At 38.2% G+C, this 25,454-nt stretch overlaps 1 protein-coding gene across 4 annotated transcripts in view; it reads left to right on the top strand.

Moving 5' to 3' along the window:
• enox2 (ecto-NOX disulfide-thiol exchanger 2) overlaps nucleotides 1-25,454 on the top strand; it is a 147,756-nt gene that overhangs the window by 13,509 nt on the left and 108,793 nt on the right. For all 4 annotated transcript variants that reach the window (XM_029512632.1, XM_029512630.1, XM_029512629.1 and 1 more), the window contains one exon: nucleotides 19,761-19,850. In XM_029512632.1, the coding sequence (XP_029368492.1) occupies nucleotides 19,817-19,850 (34 nt within the window). In that variant the 5' untranslated portion in view covers nucleotides 19,761-19,816. The remainder of the gene's footprint in view (nucleotides 1-19,760; nucleotides 19,851-25,454) is intronic.

Below are 25,454 nucleotides of genomic sequence, written 5' to 3'. Positions count from 1 at the left end.
GAGGAGTTCAAGTCAGCACTGCTAATTGTACCTGTTTCAGGACTAATAGGAGTTGTTACTGTTTTTCAAATTCTGCCAAGTAAGAGCTTGGCAATATTAAGTATTAAACTGAGGAGTAACAGTTACACTTTTAAATATTAATTGTGTCATGACAGTTTATGTGTATTGTAATTATATAATCTGTGTTTACATGCAAATTAAGATCCTTTTCCTCTCTGCTGGTCTGTGGTTTATGTTTTCAGCCAAACAGAGTGATCAGACCTCACTCAATCTTTATCTAGAGAGATTTCTGTTGCTTTTTGTGAAGAAATTGAAATTCTGAATGCCAACATTAGCTGGTTGAAGAATAAGTCCTCATTCTAATTTTACACATAAAAGATTTCTGTGTGATACTCAGTAGACGCACAGTGTCCTAGTTTAATGCTCAACATGGAAGCAAATGGGTCATATCTCCCATTTATAACTGGGCAGAGGCGAATGTCCATCACTGTGGCTTCTGGGAAAAACTTTCAAGGTGAAAGATTGGATTCGAGCAGAGACTTTCATGCTGCCAGTTGTGACTTTTGCATCAGAGTAAGAATCTTTTGTCACTGTGAGACTTTTTTGAATTTGTGGTCATCTTTTCTCCAAAAACTCCCTCTGGGGACAGCTGTAAGATGTGATAAGAGCTTTTTCTGTCCTCTTTCATCGAAATTCTGTTCAAAGTACTGATGCTATTGTCTGGCTTTTTTTTTTTTTTAGATCAGCTTGCTTGACTCAGCACAGCCACCTGATCACAGGGTCACAATGTGAGACACTTGCCAGAGCATGGTTTGTCAGCCTCTTACTGGATATTACTGAGAAAAGCCATTTGATCTGTGAGCCACACAGATACTACTGTCTGACTGAATGGAGAGGATATTACCTGTTGTTATCTGTTACTAGTGCTGGCATTTTACAGACCAGGACAAATGGTTGTCAATTTCTAACTTAACATAGTGATGGAGTCATTTTCTCTCAAGTACTTTGTGTTTTTTTTTTTTTTTTTTCTCCCCTGAGGTTTTGTTCCCTTTCCAGTCTGTTGTGCAAGATCTATACTTGAGTGCACTACTGTAAGAGGGTGAAAACATGCATTTACATGTGTAAGCAAGCAATAGTTGAGGATAACTGCTCTCAGCTCTCAAAGTGGATATCCCTTTCACTTTATATTCAACAAAATAACACCTTTTCAAAGAAAGGTATCAACACTGACAACCCAGTGCTTCCATTTGGGATGTATAACAGTGCAAGTTACAGACACCTCAATTTCTTTGTTTGTTGCTTAGGTAAATCAAAACGTTTGATGTCCTCTTAATGTTAAAATAAAAAAAAAAAAAAATCTTTTGCCTGAGGTAGGGTATTGTTTTAGTTTATTAGTGTAACATGTTGCATTTTATGAATTTTACAAAGCCCCTCTGACAAAGAAAAAAATGGTACGCTGTGTATTGTCAGCCATTTTGTCTTTCTCTCCCAAACAGAGCGCTATAAGCACAACAGCAGCACAAAAACTACATAAAACCAATTCCTAATTGTTTTAATCGGTTCTTTTAATTGGTTCTAGCTACATATAATGTAATCCAGCGGTCTGTGTGCCAATGCACTTTGTCTTTTACATCAAAACAGATTTTCAAATTCAAATTAGTTATTTGTTACATCCATACAAATGGTCATTTTGATTCTCTTGGTATCTTCTGTGTCCTTTTGGTTGTTTTGGATCTCAGTGTGTGTGTCTGCTTCTCTTTGTGGTTTGGTCATCTTATCACTGAGTTCTATCACTTTATTATAAATAGAAATAAAAAATCATCAACCTAAGACAGGTCCAGTAGCCTTTATAAAGCAGTGACACAACATGATTACCACCTGCCTAATATTGTGAAGGCCTCCCTTCATACCAAAACAGCCCTAACCTTTCGAGACATGGACTCCACTAGAGCTTTTAAGGGAAGCTGTGATATCTTATACCAAGAAATTAGAGATCCTATTAGTCCTGTCAATTGCAAGGTGGGGCCTCTCTGGATTGGACTAGTTGGTCCAGCACATCCCACAGATGCGTCGTTGGGTTTTAATCACAATTGATTCAAGTTCACAAATCTTTATTATCACCAAGGGACAATTCTCTGTGCAGCTGGCAGTACATTTAAAAAAAAAATAATAATAACACAGACATCCCACCGAACAAATACATAGAACACAATTTGTGTTCAAAAAAACAATCATATATTACAAGGTGCTGTTTAAAATAGCAATGGCTATCCTATGGCAATGGCCATAGGAATGTAGGAATTTTTGTGTCTCTTTCTTTACTATTTCAGCAGACTGAACCTGCGGCCAGAGGGAAGCAGGCTGAACTCAGAGGTGAGAGGTTGTGAGGTATTGGATCTGCTCTGCTCTCTTCAGGGCCTGATCCCGGTACAGAGTGTGGAGGTTTAGCTTAGTGTTACCAATTTTGCAACACAGCTTAACAACACTGCAGTCTACTTTTACATTTGACGGAGATGGCTCCATACCAGCAGATAAAGAAAAAGTAAGGATGCTTTCCACAAAAGTGCAATATAACATTCTCATAAAAGTCTGATGGTCCATGTTAAGGTTTTAGTTTCCTAAGAAAGAACATCCGCCCATTTGCCTTTTATACACAGCAACTTGCACCTCAAAGGTCAGCTTCTCGTCAATGATGGAGCCAAGGTACTTGTACTGGTTTTGAAGTCAAGTCAACACCTTGAATTGATTATTCTTTTCCTCAGATTGTTCCTGAACCATTTTCACTGTGGAAGGGAGCATTGCCATACTGAAAGTGGCCGCTGCCTTTCGGGAATAAGAGTTTCTCTGAAGGGGTGGTCCTGCTCTGAACAATGTTGGGGTCTGTCATACATGACAAAGTAACAGCTGAAAGATTGGCAGTGAACAAGGTTTCCCGGCAGAACGTTGTCCAAAGCATCATACTGCTTCAACCAGCTTGCTGTTTTCTCCCAGTGCATCTTATTTACTTTCTTAGAATTACAGAGCTGGAAAGTACTGACATAAATGATGATCATATAAAGGGATTGAAATAAATTATTTTCATTTTCAAACAAGGTCATAGAAAGTTTTTAAATATTCTTTGGTGAACAGACGTTTTTTTTTTTTTTTTTTAATGAATGGGTGAAATGGGAAGGAGGCTAGTGAACCTCTTGCATAAACCAACATGCCATCTGCAGCAGCAGTTTAATAATAGTATCATTTATGCACTATGCGTCAGTCTGGCTTGCTCTGTCTTTCTCAAACACTCTCTTGTGATACAAATATACACAGAAATGCATGCGCGCGCACACACTGTGAGCAAATTAGCTCCATTTAGCTCCACCTGTTTGCCGGGCTCAGTGCTAAGCTCTCTTCCAACTCTCTTTCTATGGAGAACAGAACACTTGTGATTGGCAGAATACTCACTGCAGTTTCACATCAGCTACTAACCCAACTTCTGTGACACTACAAATCGCTAAGCCATTTTAATTGAACTCATAGTGCTACATCAGTTTAAAGCATTGGTATATTTGGATGCCATTGCTAAAAACAATACTTTCATGCATGGGCACTTTGGTCTCCTCGTAAAATATTGATGTTTAATGCCTATTTCTGTCATCATTAGTGCCTGCTGTCTATCCAGTGCCAATGCCTATTTTGTTTTGATGTGTTGTCACTGCAAAACATGACAAATAAGTGGGCAAAATCAAACTATAAAACATAGCAGTTAAGAGTCAGTTCAATGAACTCATCATCAAATGTTTTCTAATGTTTTTTTTTTTTTGTTTGTTTGTTTTTTTCTCTTGAGCTTTTCATGGCAGTAATTTTTTGATGGTGGAAGCTAATTACAATATCTTCGAACCATCTCTGCCTCCAGACTTTTGTACTTTTGAAAGGAAGGCTAGGTCTTGTATATCTGGTGGGCTGAAATTGGCTGCTGAAGTACCTACGCACACTCCAGCTCGTTCCACACGAACATATCTATACTTTAACATTTTTTTGAATCAGTATTTGTAACAGTCAGCCACTCTGACTGTCATTTGTGCTAAAAAGAAGGAGCTTCATTTTAATACAAAAAAAATGACATGACAGTGATCAGGGAATGAAGGAACACTTTGATATTTTGGGATTCATATTTGATAAACGGGATAAACTGGATAAATGTTAAAATGGCAATACTGGTGCTACCGGTATTGCCATTTTAACATCAGCTGTCACCAATGGTAATTCTGTCAGTAAGTTAGTGTCAGGCCTAAATTCAACAAGGCTTACATTGGTTTGCTGTGCTTGTTGTGTTTTGTTTTTTTTTTTTTCTTCTTCTTCTACTTCTACTTTTTTTGTTGTTGCTTGGATTGAATTGGTGAATTTGTTGGAATTGGAACGAACTTCAAAGGAGCCGCTGAGCTCTTTGGAGATTTCCTGACAATGATAAGCATGATCTGCTGCAGATCCAGTGTTTGCCACTATTCCTTGAAGATTTCTTTATTTGCTCATGTTGTTTGTAATTTTATGTATTAAATTAGAATATGTAGTTATACATTTCTGTATGCACACCTAATGTGTGAAAATGCAGGCTTTTGTAATAATACTCCAAAAATAATTGCTTGTGGACACAACAGCTGTTTTTTCATCAGAAACTTAAACTGACATTATTCCAAAGTTTTGCCAGACATGCAGATTCAGTGTGCATGTTTGGTGATTATTAAATATTTCATATTAACTACATTATATTTAATACTTATAAAGTATTTCCCAGTTTTGTCCATTAGATAATTTCTTCGTCAGTCACATAGCAGAAAAGCACAGTTGATGTTTAGCTCAATGTTTAGCATGCCCAGTGCTTACATCTGCTCATAATCTCTTGATAGAACTTTTCCTAATCACAATATTTGAGTCATGCCTGTCATTTTAAGATGTGTAATTTTGGTGAGACTAAATCTTTGTTATTGTGAGATTGCAAAGTTCACAGCGTAAGAAATTTGTAAATGTCAAAGTTGACTAACACCACAGTCAGTCAGGGCTGTATGAACTGTGATAATGGGTCTGATATGTAATTTCTGAGTGATTCAAATTCTTTACTTTTATTGGTTCTGTTAAACACAGTGACACATTAATTTCAGTTGGTGACATGTTCATTACTGTGTGAAACGCTCTCTGAAATGAAATATTGGTGCCACCAAATTACGTGCCCGTGCCACTAATGGGAAAATGTCAGCCACCACAGGAGCGAAAAATAGAGCTCTTTGGGGGTTTTTACTTTAAGCAACTCATTGCCTGGTTTAATGGCTATGTGGTTTATTGCAAAACTGTAAGATGACTACTTTCAGAATTTGGTAGAGCCCCTATTACACAAATCATGTCACAAAGTTAGCTAATGTTTACGCACGTCACTAAACTAAATGCTGCTGCTTGTCCTTCGCAGACTTTATTTTCAATATGTGCCACAAGTTTGTCAGCGTGACACATCAAACTCTGACATGAGCTTTGTCAAAGGCATTTTTGCACTCATCATCTGGAATATTGGATGCATTCAGACACTGCAATTATATATATATCTGCTTTGATAAACACGTCTATCCATTCCATTCCATTCTGTCTAACATTGTCATTAGTCCACTCCTCTTGGAAAACCTTAGAGGGAAAAAAAGGCAGAGGGTCATTGCGCTGGAATTTTAATTTATTTTTTTGCACAGGAATGTGACAGAGCTACCTTCCCCTGGGTCCCTGTCTCTCTGCGACCAGGCAGTCGTGTAAATTATTGTCCTGGGTATAAATAGGCTGACAGTCTGGCAGGGCCAGGTGGTCTAATCTGCCAGTTCAGTGTCCTGCTCCCTGCCTGGCAAGGTGGTGTGGCGTTTGCTTGACCTCACATTAACATTGGCAGCAGAATCCACAGATGGGCTCGTTCTTGTATATTGATCAAAATGTTGCCTCATTCGTACTTTTTTACTCTCTTATCCAAAAGACCAAAAGAGATACGATCTTTTAGTAAATTACCTGCAAAATAGCAAATGTGTTTCACAATTTCAGAATGGCTTGTTTCAGAAAGGTTTGGGGTAAATATGACCTAAAGGGAATCAAGATGATTTAATGATCCAAATAAAAATGCTAAATTAATTGTGTTATATAAATTGATTGAACAGTCAAGCAAATAAAAAAATGCTGCTTTTCTTTGTGTTATTTACATTTTGATTATGTTTTGTACTCAACTTTTTGCCACTCATGCTTTGTTGACAAATTCCATGTGTAGGTTTGCTCCTTTGCCTTCAGGACCACCTTTTTAAAATTGCAATTTTTTTAGAGAAGGGAAACAGTAGTGCATCCAATTATGCCTGCCTGTATCCAATCTCTTGCCACCTGGAAATAGTAAGGCTGCTGAATATTCAGCAAAACACATTTTTCCCCTGGTGACAGTTTTGGAGCAGCAGCAGCAGCAACAAGAACAACTATTACTATGTGGTTACTATAAACTGTCTCACTCAGTTTTTCATTTTTGGATTTCTTTTTCTAGATGGTACTCCATAATCAATACATGCATTTTTGTCAAGCTTGACTACCTCTGTTTGATTTTTGCAGACCTTTGGCTAAAAAGTTTCTAAATGAGCTGTGCCTCCTCATTAACCTTTGCTCTCAACATACTACAGGGCCTGGTATCGGCAGAATTGTCAATTGAGCTATTACGGCCGTTGGAGATGTATTTTAGAGCACCTTTCTTAGAAATACTTTCACAATATAAAAACGATAGTTGTCATCAACCATCTCCCCATTGTAACTAATGTTATTTGGTAGCCACGCTAACGTCTCCCTCACCCTATCTTGTCCTATCTATGGTCTGTCTCGAACCACCCCGTCATCACTTTCCCCCATTTCAGTGGTCTCCCATCAGAGGTGCCAAAATGTCACCAGCAGTGCTAAAGTCTAATGGCTATGGGAACATTTCCTCTGACACCTGCAGCAAACACGAAGCCTGCTGGGCTGCTGCGAGAACAGAGGAAGGTTTATCTGGGGTGGCAGGCCTTGCCTCCATCACCATGCCAATAGAGACAGCAGCACAGAGCTCGGTGCTTCACAGTCTGATAAGACCCCCAGACAAAGAGCCACTGCAGCTAGAACTTACTCACCACAATGGAGGGAAGAAAATAAGATATATATGGCTAATAATACTTGACAGTTTGCTCCAGTTAAATACTTTGAGAACAATTTTAGTTAGTCCATGAGGTAAGTAAAATATACATATACCCAAAATACGCATTATTCAGAGCTTCATCAAACAATTCAGGTTTGATAAATGTTTGTCTGAATTTAGACTTTGGGAAGAGTCTAGCTAGACTACATTTCCAGTAGTGAGGGCTGAGAAGGGCGGGGATGAGCTGTGTTAGCCGGGCTATCCTTGGTAATCCTGATGGCTAATTTGGTATGTTTTTAAACAGAGAAGAGTGGATGACAATTTATGTCCACTGTGTTCCAGATTCAAAGAGGTGTTTGCCATGTTCATAAAACTTTGCTAAATTGTATTATAAATATAAAAAAAAACAACAACTTTGAAGTCATAAATATTGATGTTGCCTATCGTGATGCATCATGAAATCGAATCGAAGTGTCGATACGATAATTTTAATTGAAGAGGTTTGTGAGACCAGTCAAGAGTCAGAGCTCTAGTGGTGTGTAAATTAAAACAAAAAAATACTTAAGTCTTTGCTCTGTTGGGCACCAAGGTTGTATAGTTAATCACCAGATATTAATTCTCTAATTACCATTTTTTTATTGAGCATTTTCTATTTTATGTAATGATGTAAATGGACTAATTACACTGTCACTTCGCTCTTACAATGGATTTTGACCATCATGGTCACTTTACTTTGCATATATAACATGGCTGGTCATCATGCTTAAAAATTAGAGTACAGTTAAATGTTTGTTTTAATAATTAACAGCAGATTAGTGGTTGGAGCCAACCAGAAGTAACTCATACCCAACAGATTTCTGAAGTTTTAGATGATGGTAGAGAACGTTGAAATGAAGACACCATGAAGCAAGCAAATATAATCAGCCTTTTGTCAGTGAAACACATCTAACAAAGCCGGTTACACTACAACTCCCGCTTCTCTGTGATTGTAGCTGTCTCTCACAGTGAATGAAGCAATGTGACAATGACAGTAGAGGCGTATCGTCTCTGTCATTATGAGAGAAGGCTTTCCTTCCCACTATCGCACTGTATTATGATGTATTATGAACACTTTTAATGTGGGAGATGTTATTAGAGCAAAAATTGTGTGTGCATTTATCTTCTTTTATCACCTTACTACTGTACGTCCTGTGTGTGCACTAGGGGTGGGAATCTTACTTTCTCACAATTCGATTTGATTCCAATTCTGATTTTTGGGGGTACAATTTGATTCAGAATCGATTTTCAATTCAAAAGATTAATAAGATTTGATTCATAATGATTTCTGCTTCAATCTATAGGTGTGCAAAGGATCCTCATGATCTACTCCAGTCTGCTTTGCAAGACAGAATGACAAATGGAGACACTAAAGTGTCCTTCTCACATTTATTCAGTTTTAAACATTTATCCATGCTTAGATAGAACTGTTGGATAAGAGCAATATCACATATTGCTTAAGTAACAAAAATAAAAGTGTCTGTATATTAAAAAAAAAAAAAAAAAGTTAAACATGGCTTCCTCATTTTGCAGTCCTTGCACACTGTGAAACTCATGTCAAGCTCGGTCTTCCCGGGCATTCGGTAAATAGGGCCCTATAAAATTCGATCAGGCAAATTCGTTATAAACACGGAATAACACAGAACTGGAATTTTAAATCAACTTTTTTTTTTTCCCCCAGAATAAAAAGGAACGTATCTGTTGGGAAAATGCTCTGAGAGGGGTCACTAATAATGCACACCCCCTTACCCATGAATAAATAAATGAATGAATGAATGTGGTGACTTGAGCGTAGTCAGGCAGACTAGACCAGATTTGATATTTCCACCAAAGCTGTGGGACGTATGTTTCATTGTTTTATTCAAGTTTTTGCTTAAATGTGTGGAAGCATTAACGTTTTCAGTGATAACTGAAGAAATTGTCTATATTTCATTACTTAAAACACTGTCATGGGGTTAAATTTGCATTAAATGCTTAAAATGGAACTCTCAAAAATTAAAAACTGAAAAATAAAAATGAATGGGAAAAAAAGTAAAACTGATTTTATAGGGCTGTGGATTAGTTTTATTTTTTATTTAATCGATTCTGAATCGGCGTACATTGTGATTCTTATTTGAAAGGATTTTTTGGCATGCCCCTCGTGTGCACCACATCTTCACAAGTCATTGTTGGGTATAGCCACAGTCTGAGTTCTGGACTGTTTGGCTATCCATGGCAGTCAAACCTGAATCTCATGGCCCCACAAGATGCTTGAGCCATGTAGTCTGGCTCCATGAATACAGAGACTAATCTCCTAGCAGTGAGATATGTCTAGGAATAATGGATGGTGGGGTAGGTTAGGAAGTTTTCACCCCCTTTTTTTTCTTTTTTCTTTTTGTATAAAGACACCTTAAACATTAACAACGTGGATTGTCCTTTTTACATGATTAGTTAACTGCAACACTTGTTTATGCATTTGGCAATGAACTGAACATTTTTCCTTGCAGTTTTCTGTACTGAGGTATAAACTTGCAAGACCTGTATTAAGTCCTTAATTGAGATATCCAATAGGCAGTCTATTAAAGGTAGTTATTTCACTACACATGGATTTCAAACATAATATCTTGTCTTCACCATCTTCACCATCTTCACCATCGCTGCAGTACAAAATAGAGAAGTGATTCACTTGAACAAAACTCATTTGGCACGGGTCACCTCATGTGACCACCATGTTTGCTGGAAGAAAAAAAAAAAAAAAACCGAGCTGCTAAAATCATTCTGTTTTTAGTTTTTAAGTTATTTATTGTGTGCGTTGGCATAAGTGTTTTTGCTTGTCTGGCAAGAAATTAACTTTGTCACACTGGCCCTGAACAATAGCATTCAGGAATTGCTGAGCCTAATGTTGCACTCTGGGAACAGTAAAGTCATTTCGCTTCAGCAGACCACTTAATAGCTTTGGCTGATGGAGAGTTTGGAAATCCCTCAGTCAATTGAGCCAGATAGAGATGAGCTGCCTTCTGAGTGCAAGTATGCTTAGTATGTGAGGAAACAGGTAGTGGGATTGTGGAAAAACCTTCGTTATGGACTGGAGTCATAAAAAAACATTTAATTGCTCCTTTAAACTACACAATATCAAACAGCAGCTGAAATTGAACTAACAGACATATTGTGAACAAATGAACATCTGAATCACATTAAGTGTTTAAATTCTGTGAATGTCGTGACATCAGACAGACTCGTGAGTGTGTTGGTGTTTATGAGCAAAGGGAACACTTTCGACGGTAACTTTGTTTTTCTCTGTGTGATACATGTGCTGTTACATCGGAAAGTAAGACATTAACAGCAAGTCTTTGAAGAGGAGGGGGAGCACTGCCTGGTCTCTCTTTATCTCATGTAGAAACAGGTTTACAAATCTGTCCAAGGGCTGAGAATCAGTATTTGAATCAATAATTTTATATGACGATAGAGAGCAGAGCAGCTGACTGTGAAGTGAAGAAGTGAAGAAAATCATCTTGATTAACTCCCAGTTGGGTCACTGCAACTTGAAGCTCACTTTCATATCAGATGGGATGGTGTACACAACATATAAATTCTTGTGCTGATGTTTGCTATTGAAAGTAGTAATTGAACAAGATGAGACAACTAGATCATAGAATTAGACTCTTATTTGTGTAGGAACACAGTGACGTGTAGTCCTTTGTGTTGGTTTGAGAGGATTCATGGATTTTTATGGCTTATCTAAGATACATAATTGACTTCAATTGATGTGGTATGAAAATATGGTAGGTTGTTCTCTACTGGTTAAATAAATCTTTATTTTGACAGAGTGCAAACAAGCAAAGATAGGTACATATTGACTCATATGAAGGGAAGCAGAGTCTTTGGAACGCTATAGGCTCACGTAGAGTGATCAAGTTATGCACCATGTTTGTATGTTTATTATCTTCCATGGCTGTCACACAGAACTCACTAGGATATAACTATGCGCATAGATATTCAAGACTACAAATAGACTTCATGTGTCATATATCACAGAGAACAGAGGCATCTTTCCTCAATGATATTTAGCTATAGATATTTACGTACCCCAGAGAGACTTTGTTTTTCCTTGTTTCTGGTTATTTGTCAGCAGAACTAAGCAAAAGGTTTTCAGTTGACTTTTACTAAAGTTTGTGGAACAATGGGACATTGTCCAGAGTAGAACCCATTACATTTAAGGGCAGATCTGAATCATCTTGTATGAATTAGATTTTTTTTTTAACTCTTGTGAATGTCTTTTTTGCATTACAGCCATTCCAGCTCAATATTTGGCCACTGCATTTTACTTACTTTTTGAAAATAACTATTAAATGGAGACTGAGTGGAGCTAAACATAAGCCCACTTGTTTAGTTGGTGCCTATTCAGTGTACACCAGAGACTATTAAAGTGCTTTCATAGAAGGCTAAATTGACCAAATAGCCCTGGCAGCATTTGGACCTTTGGCATTTAGCCATAGAGAAATACACAAAACACCAGATTCAAATACTTGAATCCACCAAGTTCAACCAGTGACTTTAAATAAAGCCTTAATGTCACCAAGTGATTTCTGACGAGCAAGTTTCAAGCTTGGCACGAGCTGTTCTGTCAGCAACGTCTTGGCAGTGACTGACTCAACCCCAAGCATTGCCGAGAGGTCACATTCAGCAACTGAAATTAGCTAATGAATTAAATGACGCCAAGCAGATAGCTAGCAGTCTGTGACAGCACCCGCGTGCCACTCAAGGGCTGACCTATATCAGAAATTAACCTCATGTACACTTGAAATTTAAAGTCATCAGAAGGTAGCCTTGTTCACTTTGCTGGTTAAACCTTTCTGTTAGAGAGTGTGGAATTTATTTGGCTGAGCTTTGCAGAGTGAGGTGAACAAAACAAATTCTGTGTAATTTTTGGTTCTGGTTACTTGTGATCAAATGTTTTTCTTGTATTGTGACATTTTATAGACCCAAAGATGAAAAAGAAGAACTTTACTTTATAATGAATATACTAGTGTATAGCAGTGAATTTCTAATAATTGAACCCAAACTTTAGTGAGCTGCCCAGTTTCTCCTGCATCCTAATTATCTCCAGGTTTGAATGTGCCATTATGCTGCACAGTTTCTCTTTATTCCTAAGCAACTCATCCCTCTTATCAGAGGCAGCTTCAGTGTTGAGACAAGGTAATTAGCTGTTAAGAGAGGAGCCTGCACAGAGCAGAACAAACTCATCTACTCTTCAATCAAAGGCTGTGCACTCAGGTCAGAACCTGGAGAGAACAAAATGCACCAGGTGAATGAGGATGCATAACTTGTGCTGGGAGAGCAGATTGTATTAATTCATCATTGTTTGTGATGGAGGGATGGCCAAATGGGGGTACATGTTTTTTACATAGAATATGTGAACTTATTTACTAATTAACAAAGGACTTTGAGTTCTCTTTCATCACTTTATTTATCTCTATATTTTTTATGCAGACTGAAGCATATGGAACGGTGAACACTCAGTCGTGCTGCTGGCACAGGCAGAAACAGACTGCTGAAAATGAGACAGCTGTACACTCAGCCTTCATTGCATGGCAAGTAATTTAGGACACAGATGATCATACCTATCTGATCATCATTTACTTTAATGTTAAATTGGCAAAGTCTTTCAGGGCTGGCACAATGAGAAGACGGTATACCTTTACGTGTTATATAGCACAGAATGCATTGTACTGCTTGTGGTCACTGACTCTCAGCATTCAACATTGCATTGTTTTTATTGTATTACAAGACAATACCCTCATCAGGTCAGACATTGTTTCATTCACATCATTCACAATTTCAATCACAGGCATTTCTGCTCCAAATAGCACCAACTTGTTCACATGTTGATGGTTAGGCTTTATAATCCTTGAGCATTTTTAGCTACTCAGTTTTCTACCTGTAAACTGACAATTTGGACTTTGGCTCTGTTCAAATGAGTCAGATAAATTTTTTTTTTTTGCTAACTTCCCTTCCTGCTCGATGCAAGTTTAATATTTTATTAATTAGGTTATTCAGCAGGCTCTGTGTCAAAGCTTTACCCGAGACATTAGGATTAAAGACAGGGGGCTGTCTGCCTGTAGTAGCAGTATTGGCCCTCCTGTCTCATCCTTTCCCCTCTATGCACATGCTTGAGCCTGCCCTCCTACTTTTCTTCTCTGACTTAAGTACTTGTGACAGGCAGAGGTGAGCTCCATCTATCCCTTCACATGCAAGACTGCTTTTTCAAACCTTTATTTACCAAGGGTTGCTTGACTCAACACTTCTGCTCTTTTCCAGCAGCAGCCTCTGTACACATTCACCCAGTTGCCCATATCAGATGAGGAGTGTGGCATGCATTTCAAGTGTATTGTTCATTATATTAGATCTTTCAAGGGTATGGTCACTAAAGGGCTACGAATTTTTAAGGTGAAAAAGCCTTCACATTTTCAGGATGGAGCCTTAAGATAATTACCAATACCTTAAAAACAACAGAGCATTGTCCCTCTTTATTGCCACATCTAGTAATCATTCACTCTTGATATTGTCATTGTCCCATCCTTGTCATACTGGCTAATTAGTATAATAAAGTAATGGTGTGCACTTGAGAGTTCTTTTCGATATATTTTTTTTACGAAAAGGAAACTAATCCACACAGTAATAAATAAGCCACCTAAATGGTTGAATCTATCTCTGATGTTAAACCCTGTTTATTTGTCATCTCTTGAATTAAATTCCATTTTTCTTTTCTTCCCAGGCACCTTTTTTTTTTTAACTCAATTGAATACCTACAGCTATGTGGTGCTTACTGTCTGTGCGTCTGTGTATGCCTCTGTGTGTGTGTAAAAATGATTTCCCCATCCTCCTCGTAGCATTTTCCTTTAATGCAAAGACAGTATGTGTCGATGACTGTTAAACAACACTCACTGGCCCCCAGCACACTCGTAAATTACAGAGCAAAAGCCTCTCCCAAGACTGCCTTTAGATAAACAGCTTAGTCACTGAGGTTTTTTCCCATAACCAGTTTTGTCACTCTGAGACCAGGACTGTGGGTATGAAAAGCAGCTCGAAAGGTTCATTAGTTTCTTGACAGGAGTAGTCTGGATAGCAGCATACTGTTGGTACAGTTTCACAACAAAGTCACGTTTAGAGTGGCCCTGCCATCTTTCTTCTAAAAAGACCCTTTGCACCAAAGCGGCACGTATCATGAAAACTTTTCCATGAAGCAAAGATGCAATTTCATTTGTTATTTGAGGATGTACAGGGTTGTTTATTGGTTCTCTCACACTTAGGGGCTTGTTTCCTGTCTTGGGGTGATAGAAAATTGTGTTTTCGGTGGTCCTCTGGCTCTGTGTGTGAACGCAGTTTGAAATCGTTTTCCTGCTCAACATCATTGTTTTCACCCTGTGCCATGTGGAAGGTCCAGCTCATATTGAACTAGTTCTTTGTCTTTGATCATTGTTTGGATGAAGATCAGTGGGCACATCCCTGTTTTGCTCATCCTCTTGTCTCAATGTCCTCTCCCTTTGCCCTTTGGCTGTGCATGTCCAATGTATTATAAATCTTTTTTTATAATGGGCAGTCTGTGCGCCACATCAATACATTGATACAAAATCAACTAATTGGTTGGTAGAAATACTTACACATGATTTATAGCACATATACTTCTGCTGTTGTTTTCATCACCCAGTGAAAAATGAAGTGATTTTTTATTTTTTATTTTTTTTTGGATGACCATATAGTGTTTGCAGAAGTTCAGTCTAAAATGATTCTAACATTGGTGACAAAATAAATTGTCCATGTATTGCTGGAGGGCACAGATGGTTCCCTCAGTGCTTGTGTGTGCTCACTTTTAAATGTATTTATAACTGCTTTTACACTGTGCCCTCACATATTGCAGCACAGTGGAGCCACCTTCTCTCTGGTATGTTGTTTCCCCTGTGTGTAGAAAAGCTTGACAGACTGTCATCTTGTCATCATGTCAGCAGGGGCTCATTAACAACAAAATACTTGACCATATGACTGCAAGTCTATGTTTATAATACATACTATACAGTTTCATGGAGTCAAAAATGTGCATCACGTTGATGGCAGTGTATGCTCAAACCATCATTGTTGACAGCATCACTTTAAACATGATAATGCCTCTCTCAATTGAAGCATATTCATCCTCACAACTCACATCTGACGTCTGACAACGGCGGACATGTTTTTCAGTACTCACAGATTCTGTGCATTCAACCATCCAAATGAGACTATCATACACAAAGAATCTACTATGGGCTGCAGAATAATAATGAACATATGTCTTTATATATGTTGTATGTCTGTCAATGCACATGCACGTCATATTTATCTGATAGACGCTACAATGCTGCAATGGTGGTGCTTCCAAGAAAGAAAATGCTGAATTTAATATTTATTTTTAAGAGTTTACATTTGGATAAATGTGTTTCTCACCAACTGACATCACCTTAAGATGGCCCATTTCTTGGCAAAAATAGAATTTGTGGGCACGGCTGGCTTACCCACTGAAATTGTAAGAAAAGCTTCAATGTAACACAAAACTTAGAAATTAAAATACAAATTTCTGTGAGCAGATGGCAATTGGATCCCATTTTTGTGGGCATTTGTGTAACCCCGATGTGATTGTTGTTGCACTTTTTTTTTTTTTTTTTTTTACCTTACTTGTTATTCTGTACATATTTCTCAGATTTTCTGACAAATGTAAAACCCCCAAGCTTTCATTTTGTTGTCCCTGTGTGTGAGATGAGGTACTTCATCACAGAGATAAACATGCCGACTGAGGGACAACTACAGAAAAAAAAGGGTACACAAGCACTGCTTGCGAAGTACAGATCTGTTCTTGTGAAGTTGGTATGATTAATCCAGTGCTGCAAATTTTTTGCAGCAGGCAATTTGGTTTGTACCTTCTTAGGCTCCTTTTTACCTGCTCGGGAGCCAAAAGATGAATGGACCTATCTGGCCTATTGTAGGCTATCTCCCTTCTCCATCACTGCAGGGCCTGGTTGATGCCACTAATCCTCTCCTCACTGAGATGATCCTCTAATTCCTGCTGGACACAGGTTTTTGGCCTTGTGCATTTGTCAAGGTGGCAAATGCACTCAACAATGTGTGAAAATACATAAAGAGTTGCACTAGGCTAAATACGTGAAACATTGTCCATATGATGAATGTCTGGTGGAGTGAACAATTCTAATAGTGTTTTAAGGCCATAAAGCTGACATTATTGACCATTTGTGATATTAATTTCCCATCTTAACATGAACGAACATACCAAATATAAAGAAATAGGCCAAATCATTATAAGCATTATTTCATTTTAAACAAGATGTGTTGCTCTAGCCGCCTTTGCCTTCTTTCACAATGTTCACTAATAAATCTAAATTGTGTCTAAAATAAATCATCTTTTACATTGTAACACTTGTGGTCACAAGCATTTCTGTTTAGTATGCTGTCTGCTCAATTTTTGTGCTCATGCCAAAGCTTGCACAGTTGTGTGTGCTGGATTTGAATTACAATCTCAGAGACTGATTTCAAGAACAGTGCTGAATGTCCTCCTCTCTCCAGCTTCTCTGCATAGTTCATAATCATTAGTGTACACATTTCCTCAAGTTAGCAACCCAAGGTTTGTCCTAACTATCGAAATGTATTTTTGAGCCGAGTGTGGAAATGAAAAATGCTGGTAATAACCAACATAATAGGGAAATTGGGTGCCTTAAGAGTGATGAATGCCATTTGTTGTTGTGCCCACAAAGGACTTTAAAAGTAGAATTTATTCGCATCTTCTCCATTAAGAAAAGTATTATTTTCCAAAATTAAAATAACTGTCATCATTCTTCCTGAGTGTAAACTAATACTATCCTGATGGTGAATAAGTAGCCTGTTTTCTTGTCCTTGCAGTGGGAGTGAATTTCCTACTTGGCCTTCATTTTGCTTTGGAGTTGCTATCACTGCTGTCAGTGAATGGTGTATTCACATTTTCAGCAGTCTCAGTGGCTTACAGTTGCATCATATTCAGGTCCAAATGTCTTGGTAGAAGGACACTATAAATTTAATGAGTGACTCTGATAGTGCAATTTTTCATAATTTGTGCACATTGGGTTTTGGATGTGTTAATTAGAAATCAGAATCGCATCATTTGAATTATTATCATATTATTATAAATCATGGCTCAGTTCTGTTCCCAGATTCATTTTGGATTTTTACAACATTGTCCTAACAAGCCATTATGTGGAAAATACTTCATTATGTATTCAAATGGGTTCAGATGTTTTAAAAGGGGTCTTGTGGGAATAGTGCCTTTTTTTATCATATTGTCTTTTTTTAAGAATATTCATACTTGGAAAGCCTCTTTCTGAACACATGCCAGTGTTTTAATAAATTTTCTCTCTTTCTCAGCCCCCAAGCATTTTCTTTTCTACATTGTTTTCTATATTGAAACCATCTGGAGAAGGGAAACAATTATGCATTCACTCATATACTTCTCCTTATATCCTTTGTTCAGAGGTTGTCTTCAATACATAATATTAGGAGATCCCTGGAGGTTAGCTATAATTTCATTATACCACAGACAAATGGAAGTAAAAAATGAAAAAATAAAAAGTGCAATCAACACTGAGATGAACTTTGATCTTTAGCAACAGAACTTTGTTTCTACTCTGTTTACCGCAGCAGACAAAGTAATGGTTATAAATGGTTTGTTTCAGTGTTTGGTGTATGGGGTTAACAAAACCATAGTTTTAACACACTGCAAATAAGTTGCAGAAGTAGTCAGAGCAAAAATAATTCAAATCTGATGCCGATAGAGGTGTTACCCTGAACTCCTTACCAGCACTCCCCCACTGACGAAAGACTCAACCCCCCCGCCCCGCCACCCACACACCAAAAACTTTGCCCACCGTGCTGGCACCAGCCACTTTATAAGAACTGCTGCTATTTCAGTGGACACAGCTGTTTCTCAAACATCATGGCTGCTCATCTGACCTCAATGAGGTCTTTCTGTACAAATAATATTACGCATATCATATGCGCAAATTGCACATTGCCTTTTCCCTTTTATTTTATTTGGTTCTGTTATGCTGTACTGTGTTTTGTTGCTGTGTTGTTTTTCCTACTCTCTCATGCAAGGCACAGATCGCTCATTCAACTAAGCATTTTTTTGAAAGTGCCCCAGCTTTCCTAGATGGTTTTGAAGTGCATCAGGTTAGCCAGAGTCAAAGTTTCAGAAAGGGATGGATAATTAAATATCTTGGCCATCAATTTATACAGCATTAATCGCAGTGGAAAGTCCAGCAATGCTGACAAATTAATTTGGTCTAACTGTTCAGAGATTCCTTGTATGCTTTCATTGGGTGATTCCTTATTATTGTATAGATTTTAAAAGGGCAATTTGGCAAGCTTGCAAATTGCAGCTTGCCAAATTGGCAAGCTTCTCCTACTTTTGCAGAAAGTAGGAGAAGAATAAACATATGAAGGTGTAAACTGGGTGACACAAGGTAGAATGAAATATGATAAAGTGATGTCGGTTGTTTGTTGGCTGTTCTGCAACAGTTTTCAACTATGTCCTCAAATTAGCACATTAGTCATACCTTGTCCAGCTTCGTGCTGAGTTTTGACCCTGTCTTCTTTGTTTTAAGATTTCTTAACCTTGTGGAAAAACACACATTTTTTGTTTTCTGAGTTGAGCTCTCAAGTCAGCTTATTTTGCTGGAACACCAATCCAAAACACAAAGCTACTAATTTTGTGATTTTACAGAAGACTGAAAAAACCTCTAAATGTTGATTCATAATAAACAAATGATTGTTTAGAAGGGATTATTTCAATGCCATTCAATATGTCCTTTATATGTCCTATATGTGACATATATGTATGTTCTGGACTCCAGTCTAAAATGAAGCGAACTGAGTCACAATACTGAATTGAAGAAAATTCACTCAGAAAGTTAAAAAGAAAATACTGTTTTCTTACAGTAGACTCTGAGGAATACAGAAAATAATGTCCTGCTGATGTGTTGATCCAGTGATTTTTAGATGCTGTTGCCAACAGCATTGGGATTGGGGATCATTGTGACCTTCTCAGTGGTCTCAGAGTGTGTTGGCATGGCATGACTGATGCAGATTATCATAGCTGGAGAAAGCCAATTACTCTGGTCATCACAGCACCCTCAGGGCCCCTCTTAGTGGAATAAAATGCATTACTGAATTCTCGCTGCATCCTTCTGGCAGCGTTTTCATTTTCTCTATGCTGATCGCACTAGTTTGAGTGTTAATAGTACAGTCAATGCACCTCAGAGCCCTCTCTCCCTGGCTCAGATGAGGTTCAGCTCCACAAAGCGGGGAGGTTGTGTCTTTTGGAGAAGCATATGAATAAGATTCTCCTGTTTGTCTTCTCTCACTATTCTTTTTGCCATTTCTTAACTGCGATATTCAGTGTCCTAAAAAAAATACAGAATGAATGAATGAATAAATTGTGTTCCAGGGTTAATGTGTGCTGCGGTATTCCCACATATAGAATAAACACTGATCAGACCTTTTCCCTTGGTTTTCATTTCCAAAACAGATTTTCTACAGGTCTGGAAAGGCAGAAATCACACACTGCGACGCTGTATCTCTAGCATGTACAAAGACTACAAATCAAGCCGAGTCACAGGTAGGAGGCCTTTTTTGTATATATTTGGTGAATATGTGGGTGTTTCCAGTGCATTGTGCTCCAGTCCATCAGAGTTATTCAGACTAATGAATGCTGAAATTTCATACAAAGAGGATTTCCAGGCTCAGTTTTTTTGCCTCGCTCCACAACCAACTAGTTAGTAAGTCTATCTATGCCTTTTTAGTAACTTCCCCTTCAGAGATTTGTCTTCATTTCTGCTTTAACCTTTGAATGTGCCTCACTTTTTTCTGAATTTGAACCATCCTCCTAATTGTGTTTATTCTACCTATTTTCAGTCTGGTTTCTTTTTGGGAAGACATCAAATTATGTGCTATTCTGTCAGTAATTAGTGCTACAGCTTCTGATTGTAAGTGTGTTAATCTCATTCAAGCTCACACATATGAATCATATAGCACTCCAACAAAGAGAGAAGTGACATACAATATGACAAAAAGACATGAAGGCTCATTTTAGATTTGCTAACAGAGCACTATATATCTGGAAGATGTTTTCTATCCAAAGGGGTCTTCTGGTCGGGGGATACTTATATGAATGGGCTGCCAGAGTCAACACTTGTCAACATGGACAAAGTAAGAGAAATAGTCTCAACATAGCATGGAAGCCACATATGAAAAGATGGTACAGTAACTATGACCTCTGTGATAATATAACATGCTGGGTAGCTTTTGCCACTGATATCAATAGTTTACTGCCCTGAAACTAAATCCCTCTTTATAAGATTGATTACTGATGCCTCTGAGCATCCTCATCTAAAAATAGTTTCACAGCCAAAATACTTTTTACTGAAAAATGTAAAACTCTGAATTTGAGCAGCATATTTGGCTTACTTGAGCCAAAGTAGACACAAGATAAGATCAGATGATACTAGATTAAATATTTGTGCCAAGCAGCCTGACTGTTGGTTGGCCATGGTTCTGTGGTTCAGTCAAGTACATTCACAGAAACTTTTCTTTTTTCTTTCTTTGATCAGATAGTGCAGTGGGAGGTTTAGGTTATGTGAAACGAACTGTGCTGTCGCAGACTTTAGTTCCAAATGCATCAATGATGATAATACTATGATAATCAGATGTTATTAATGTATGAAGATTGAGACCAAGAAATTGAATTAATCAATTAATGTTATTATACATTTATTGATTGAGTACATTACATTCCTTTGTGGAGGGATGTGTAGGCTGAATTTCATGTCTGACATTTGATTACCGTATTTTAAGTGGCATTGTGTTATAGCTTTTAGCAAAGCTAGTGGGATGGTTTTAGGGAAGACAATGGGCAGCAGGTCTGTTGGAGGTTAGTCTGTCCACCACTATGGTCTAAACTGAAGTTGTGATTACTTCTTAATGGATTGCCCTGATGTTTTTACAGAAATTTGTGCTCTACAGCAATCTTTTTCTGCCACAATGACATTTGCAGAATAGATTAAAATATAACCATTCGTGTGTTTTTTTTTTTTTCTGAATTGCAACAGTCTGTGTACTAACAAGGTAAATTAAAGTAAACATCATGAATAACATTGCTGCTTGTCATCAGAATGTTAACACATTCCTTGTGGGCATGTTATCATGACAATGTAACATTTAGCTCCAAGCACAGCTGTGTAGAACCTCACAGAGCTGCTCATAGTGGGGTCTTAATCTTGTCATATTTTAATATCAACTCTTAGACTTGTATATCTGCTTATTTCTGAAGATGCATGTAACTCACATGATACATGCATGATAAAGACAAAAAGGGATACAAGTAGTCATTAAATGGATGTTTGGCTGTTGCATAATCATGTAGTGCGTAGGCAGTGTGCACCATATTATGAATTAGACATGGTGTTGGCCAACTGTAATTGTATTTTTGAAAACAATGGGATGTACAGTTGCTGTCTTAGAATAGAAACTGAACTGAGTAAGAAACTGACAGATTGCTTAAGAGAGTGGGAAGAAAAGGGGAATGAAAAGCGGTTCTCATGCTCGGCTTTGGCCAATGAGTGTGTCCTTTCCCATTACTCTCACACAGTGCTATATGCAGGTCAGTCAGGTGATAATGAATGGTCTGTCTTATACTTGGCCTTTCTCTCCCTCATGTTCGTCTGGTCTACTCTCTCTGTTGCATCTTCGCTCTCTTCACCTTTACACTGCAGAGCTTTCTGTACTATCTAGTATATATTACTTTTATAGGTTTTAATTATCAAGCAATCTCTTCTCCTGTTCAGGATGGTCAGGCAGTTTAAAGGTGTCTTGGGTCAGTGTGTGTGCTGGTGAAAATGCTGAGTTTTCTGTGGCTTCTTCCATTAATTAAAGTCTGTGGAAACTAATTTTGTCAAGCTTGTATGAACAAAAAGTAAAGACAACTTTGTTGATAGATCATTTGTTTAAGCCTTCACTGTGTGCACCGAATTGGAAGAATTCTTTTAGTGTACACCAAACCTCCAAAACTATTGATCGACTGGTCAGTTGTACTTCCTACCCTCACCTATGGTCATGAACGAAAGAACAAGATCGCAGATACAAACAACTAAAAGGGGTTATCTCCGCAGGGTGGCTGGTGTCTTCCTTAGAGATAGGGTGAGAAGCTCAGTCATTCAGGACAGACCCGCAGTAGAGCCGGTGCTGCTTTGTGTAGAAAGGAGACAGTTGAGGTGGTTTAGGCATCTGATAAGGTGTGTCTTAAGGGTGTCTCCCTAGGGCAGTGCTCCTGGCACGTCCATCTGGGGGAATAATTATATCTCCTCACTGGCCTAGGAGCACCTCGGGATCCCCAAGTCAGAGTTAGCCGAGGCGGCCAGGGAGAAGGGTTTTCTGGGGCTCCTTGCTAAAGTTGTTACACCCACGACCCAACTTCAGATAAGTGGTTGAAGATGAATGAATGATGGGTGGATGGACTAACCTCTGCAGCCAGGCAATGTGTAATACAAAGGAATGTTGCATCCAGCCAGTGTTTTGGACACAGACTTGATATTAGGTTCAAGGTTTGATAAATGTAACTAAACTATGAAATATGAATGAAACCAATAAAACAATATAACAATATGCTAGATTGCCTATAATAATAATAATTATTATTATTATTATGTATATATATATATATATATATATATATATATATATATTTGGCAGGTGCCAACTATGTATATATATATATATATATATATAGTTGGCACCTGCCAACTTACCCTCAATGACATTATCCCCTTTAGACTGAAAAACTAAACTCAGTGCTCCACTCTTGCTCAACAACCATACCAGGGAGTTCAAGAGGCAATGTTGAATGGTGGAATGATAATGGAAGCAGGACAGCCTTAAAGCATCTCTTGATGTTCTTATGTTGGCCTATCAACAAGCAGTAAAAGAAGCAAGATTCTCCTACTTTTCCAACCTCATTGCAAACAGCTCTCATAACCTCAGGGTCATATTTCAGTCAATTAACTTAGTGGTAAACCCCCATCTTAGCCGCAGCTGAAAGCATCAGCCAAACTATTGTATGTAAATAATTTCTTCAGTGTTTTCTATATATTTGCTGTAACCAGCAAAGTACTGAAACAACTCTGATTAAAGTCACCTCAAGAATATCACCCATGTATTCATCTCTTCCGGTCTAGATTTTTGTATTTCTCTGTATTCAGGTCCAAGCCAAAAGGCCATCTCCTTTCTTCATCTTATTCAAAATGCTGCTGCAAGTTCATTAACAAATTCACCTAGAAAGATCACATCACACCTATCCTTGTAACACTTCTCTGGCTACCTAAAATTCTACTAATTGCTTTTAAAGCCCTTCTCTTCTTTCCGCCGGACTATCTATCAGAGCTTGTAGTTGGCTATAAACCTACCCACTGACTCTGTTCCTCAGATAGGACCATCCTAACCATGCGTACAAGCATGTGTGTGACAATGGGAGACCGTGCTTCTTCAGTTAGAGCCCCACGGCTGTGCGTTTCCCTGTCTGAGGACTTCAGGCTAGCAAGCTCAATATCCTTTTTTAAATGCCTTAAAACTTGCTTTTACACAAAAGACGTTTGGTAAACTTTTTCTGTTTTGCTTTTATTCTTATTGATTGATGCAATGTCTTTTTTCAACACTATGCCATTATTTTATTGTATTTTATGTTATTACAGTACAGCACTTTGTAACACTTGCTTGAAAAGTGTTACATAAAAAAACTAGTGGAAATGGACCATGAAATGGTCACTGCTCATTTGCCATTCAAAACTGGCTCTATATTCATTATTTTTTGTGATCAGGAGAGAGATAACCAATGTGTCAATGAACACATGAATAAGTGCTCTCTTCTCATGAAACATGCAAGAATGGTTCTTCAAACACAGTGATTCAGTGAATTCAACAACGGGGTCTCCAAGGTCTCTTTATTGCACATTCATCAGCCTGTTTCTTTTTTTTTTTTTATCGTTGTTGTTGACTTCCTGGTGGGAGTGCAAGGCATGGCTAGAAGAAATTACCTGACTTTGTGTTAATGTTGACTTGAGGGCAGTGAATTTGATGCCTGTGCAGAACTGATGGTACATTTGCTGCCAGGAATTACAACCTGCTTGCAGCACAACACAGGTGCCAAAATGCACCACAGTCCTCTCTTGCTCCGATCAACTTGTTCTGCTTGTATTAGATAACTTGAAGCATTTTCAGCGAGTGTGGCAATGTCGTCGACCCAGCAAACATAATTTGTCTTTGCCTTTTTTTTGTGGCAGAATTGGTGGCAATGTGTTAATATGTATTCCAGTCAAGTGATTCTCTGCTGTGAATGATGGTGGGGCAGCAAATGGTGTTAACCACATTTCAGCTGAGTGGTGAACATTTGTTTTGCACTCTGTTTGAGACTCATTTTCATCAATATTCATGCTGAGGGAAAAATTCTCCAGGGGTTCCCCTTGCCTCTTTTTGAGTTTGCTTAATCTGGTTTCCAGAACAGATGCTGTCGTCACCAAGTTACCTACAGGATTTCCTTCCTCTCACATCAGCATTGCTCTGCACCTACAATTAGGGTGGTTCCAGTTATGTATGGTGCCCTGCCACTCCTCCACAACTCATCACATTAACCCAAGTACTGTAGGACTAAACCTATACCTGAGCTGGGACACTGAAGCTCACCATATGAGGCATGACTTGAGATGGAGAGTCACCTCAACCTTTCCTGTCCAGATGATGATTTGCTAAGTAAAATTCATGAGCAGAAATGTGAGGCAAAGAAAGGAGGAGAAGAAGAGATGGGTAATTACAGAGGGATAGATGAGGGAAGATAGAGGTCAAAGATAACTAGCAATATCCCATAAGACAGAGATGTTCCTCATCCTCAGGACATATTTCTGTGCTGGCTGTCTTCCTCCACGGAGGGCAGTCCAGTTAGTGACATTTTTCATTTCTGCCTGAGATACAAACACACTATTCATAAATACCTCTGCAGTTGCTTTAACCTGATGGGTCTGTGGCTGAGTGGGATCTTTTTAAAATATTATCCTTTTACCCTTTCTGAAGACCTGAGAAAGGCTGAACCTGTTTAGTGACTATGAATTACATTTTGATATACCATGCTGTACACAAGAAAACACGACTGTGTGATTTGCCAAATTATTCAATTGAGTTA

Source organism: Echeneis naucrates, chromosome 10, assembly GCF_900963305.1.
Source record: "Echeneis naucrates chromosome 10, fEcheNa1.1, whole genome shotgun sequence".
Taxonomy (NCBI): domain Eukaryota; kingdom Metazoa; phylum Chordata; class Actinopteri; order Carangiformes; family Echeneidae; genus Echeneis; species Echeneis naucrates.
This window is presented reverse-complemented; position numbering and strand designations above follow the sequence as displayed.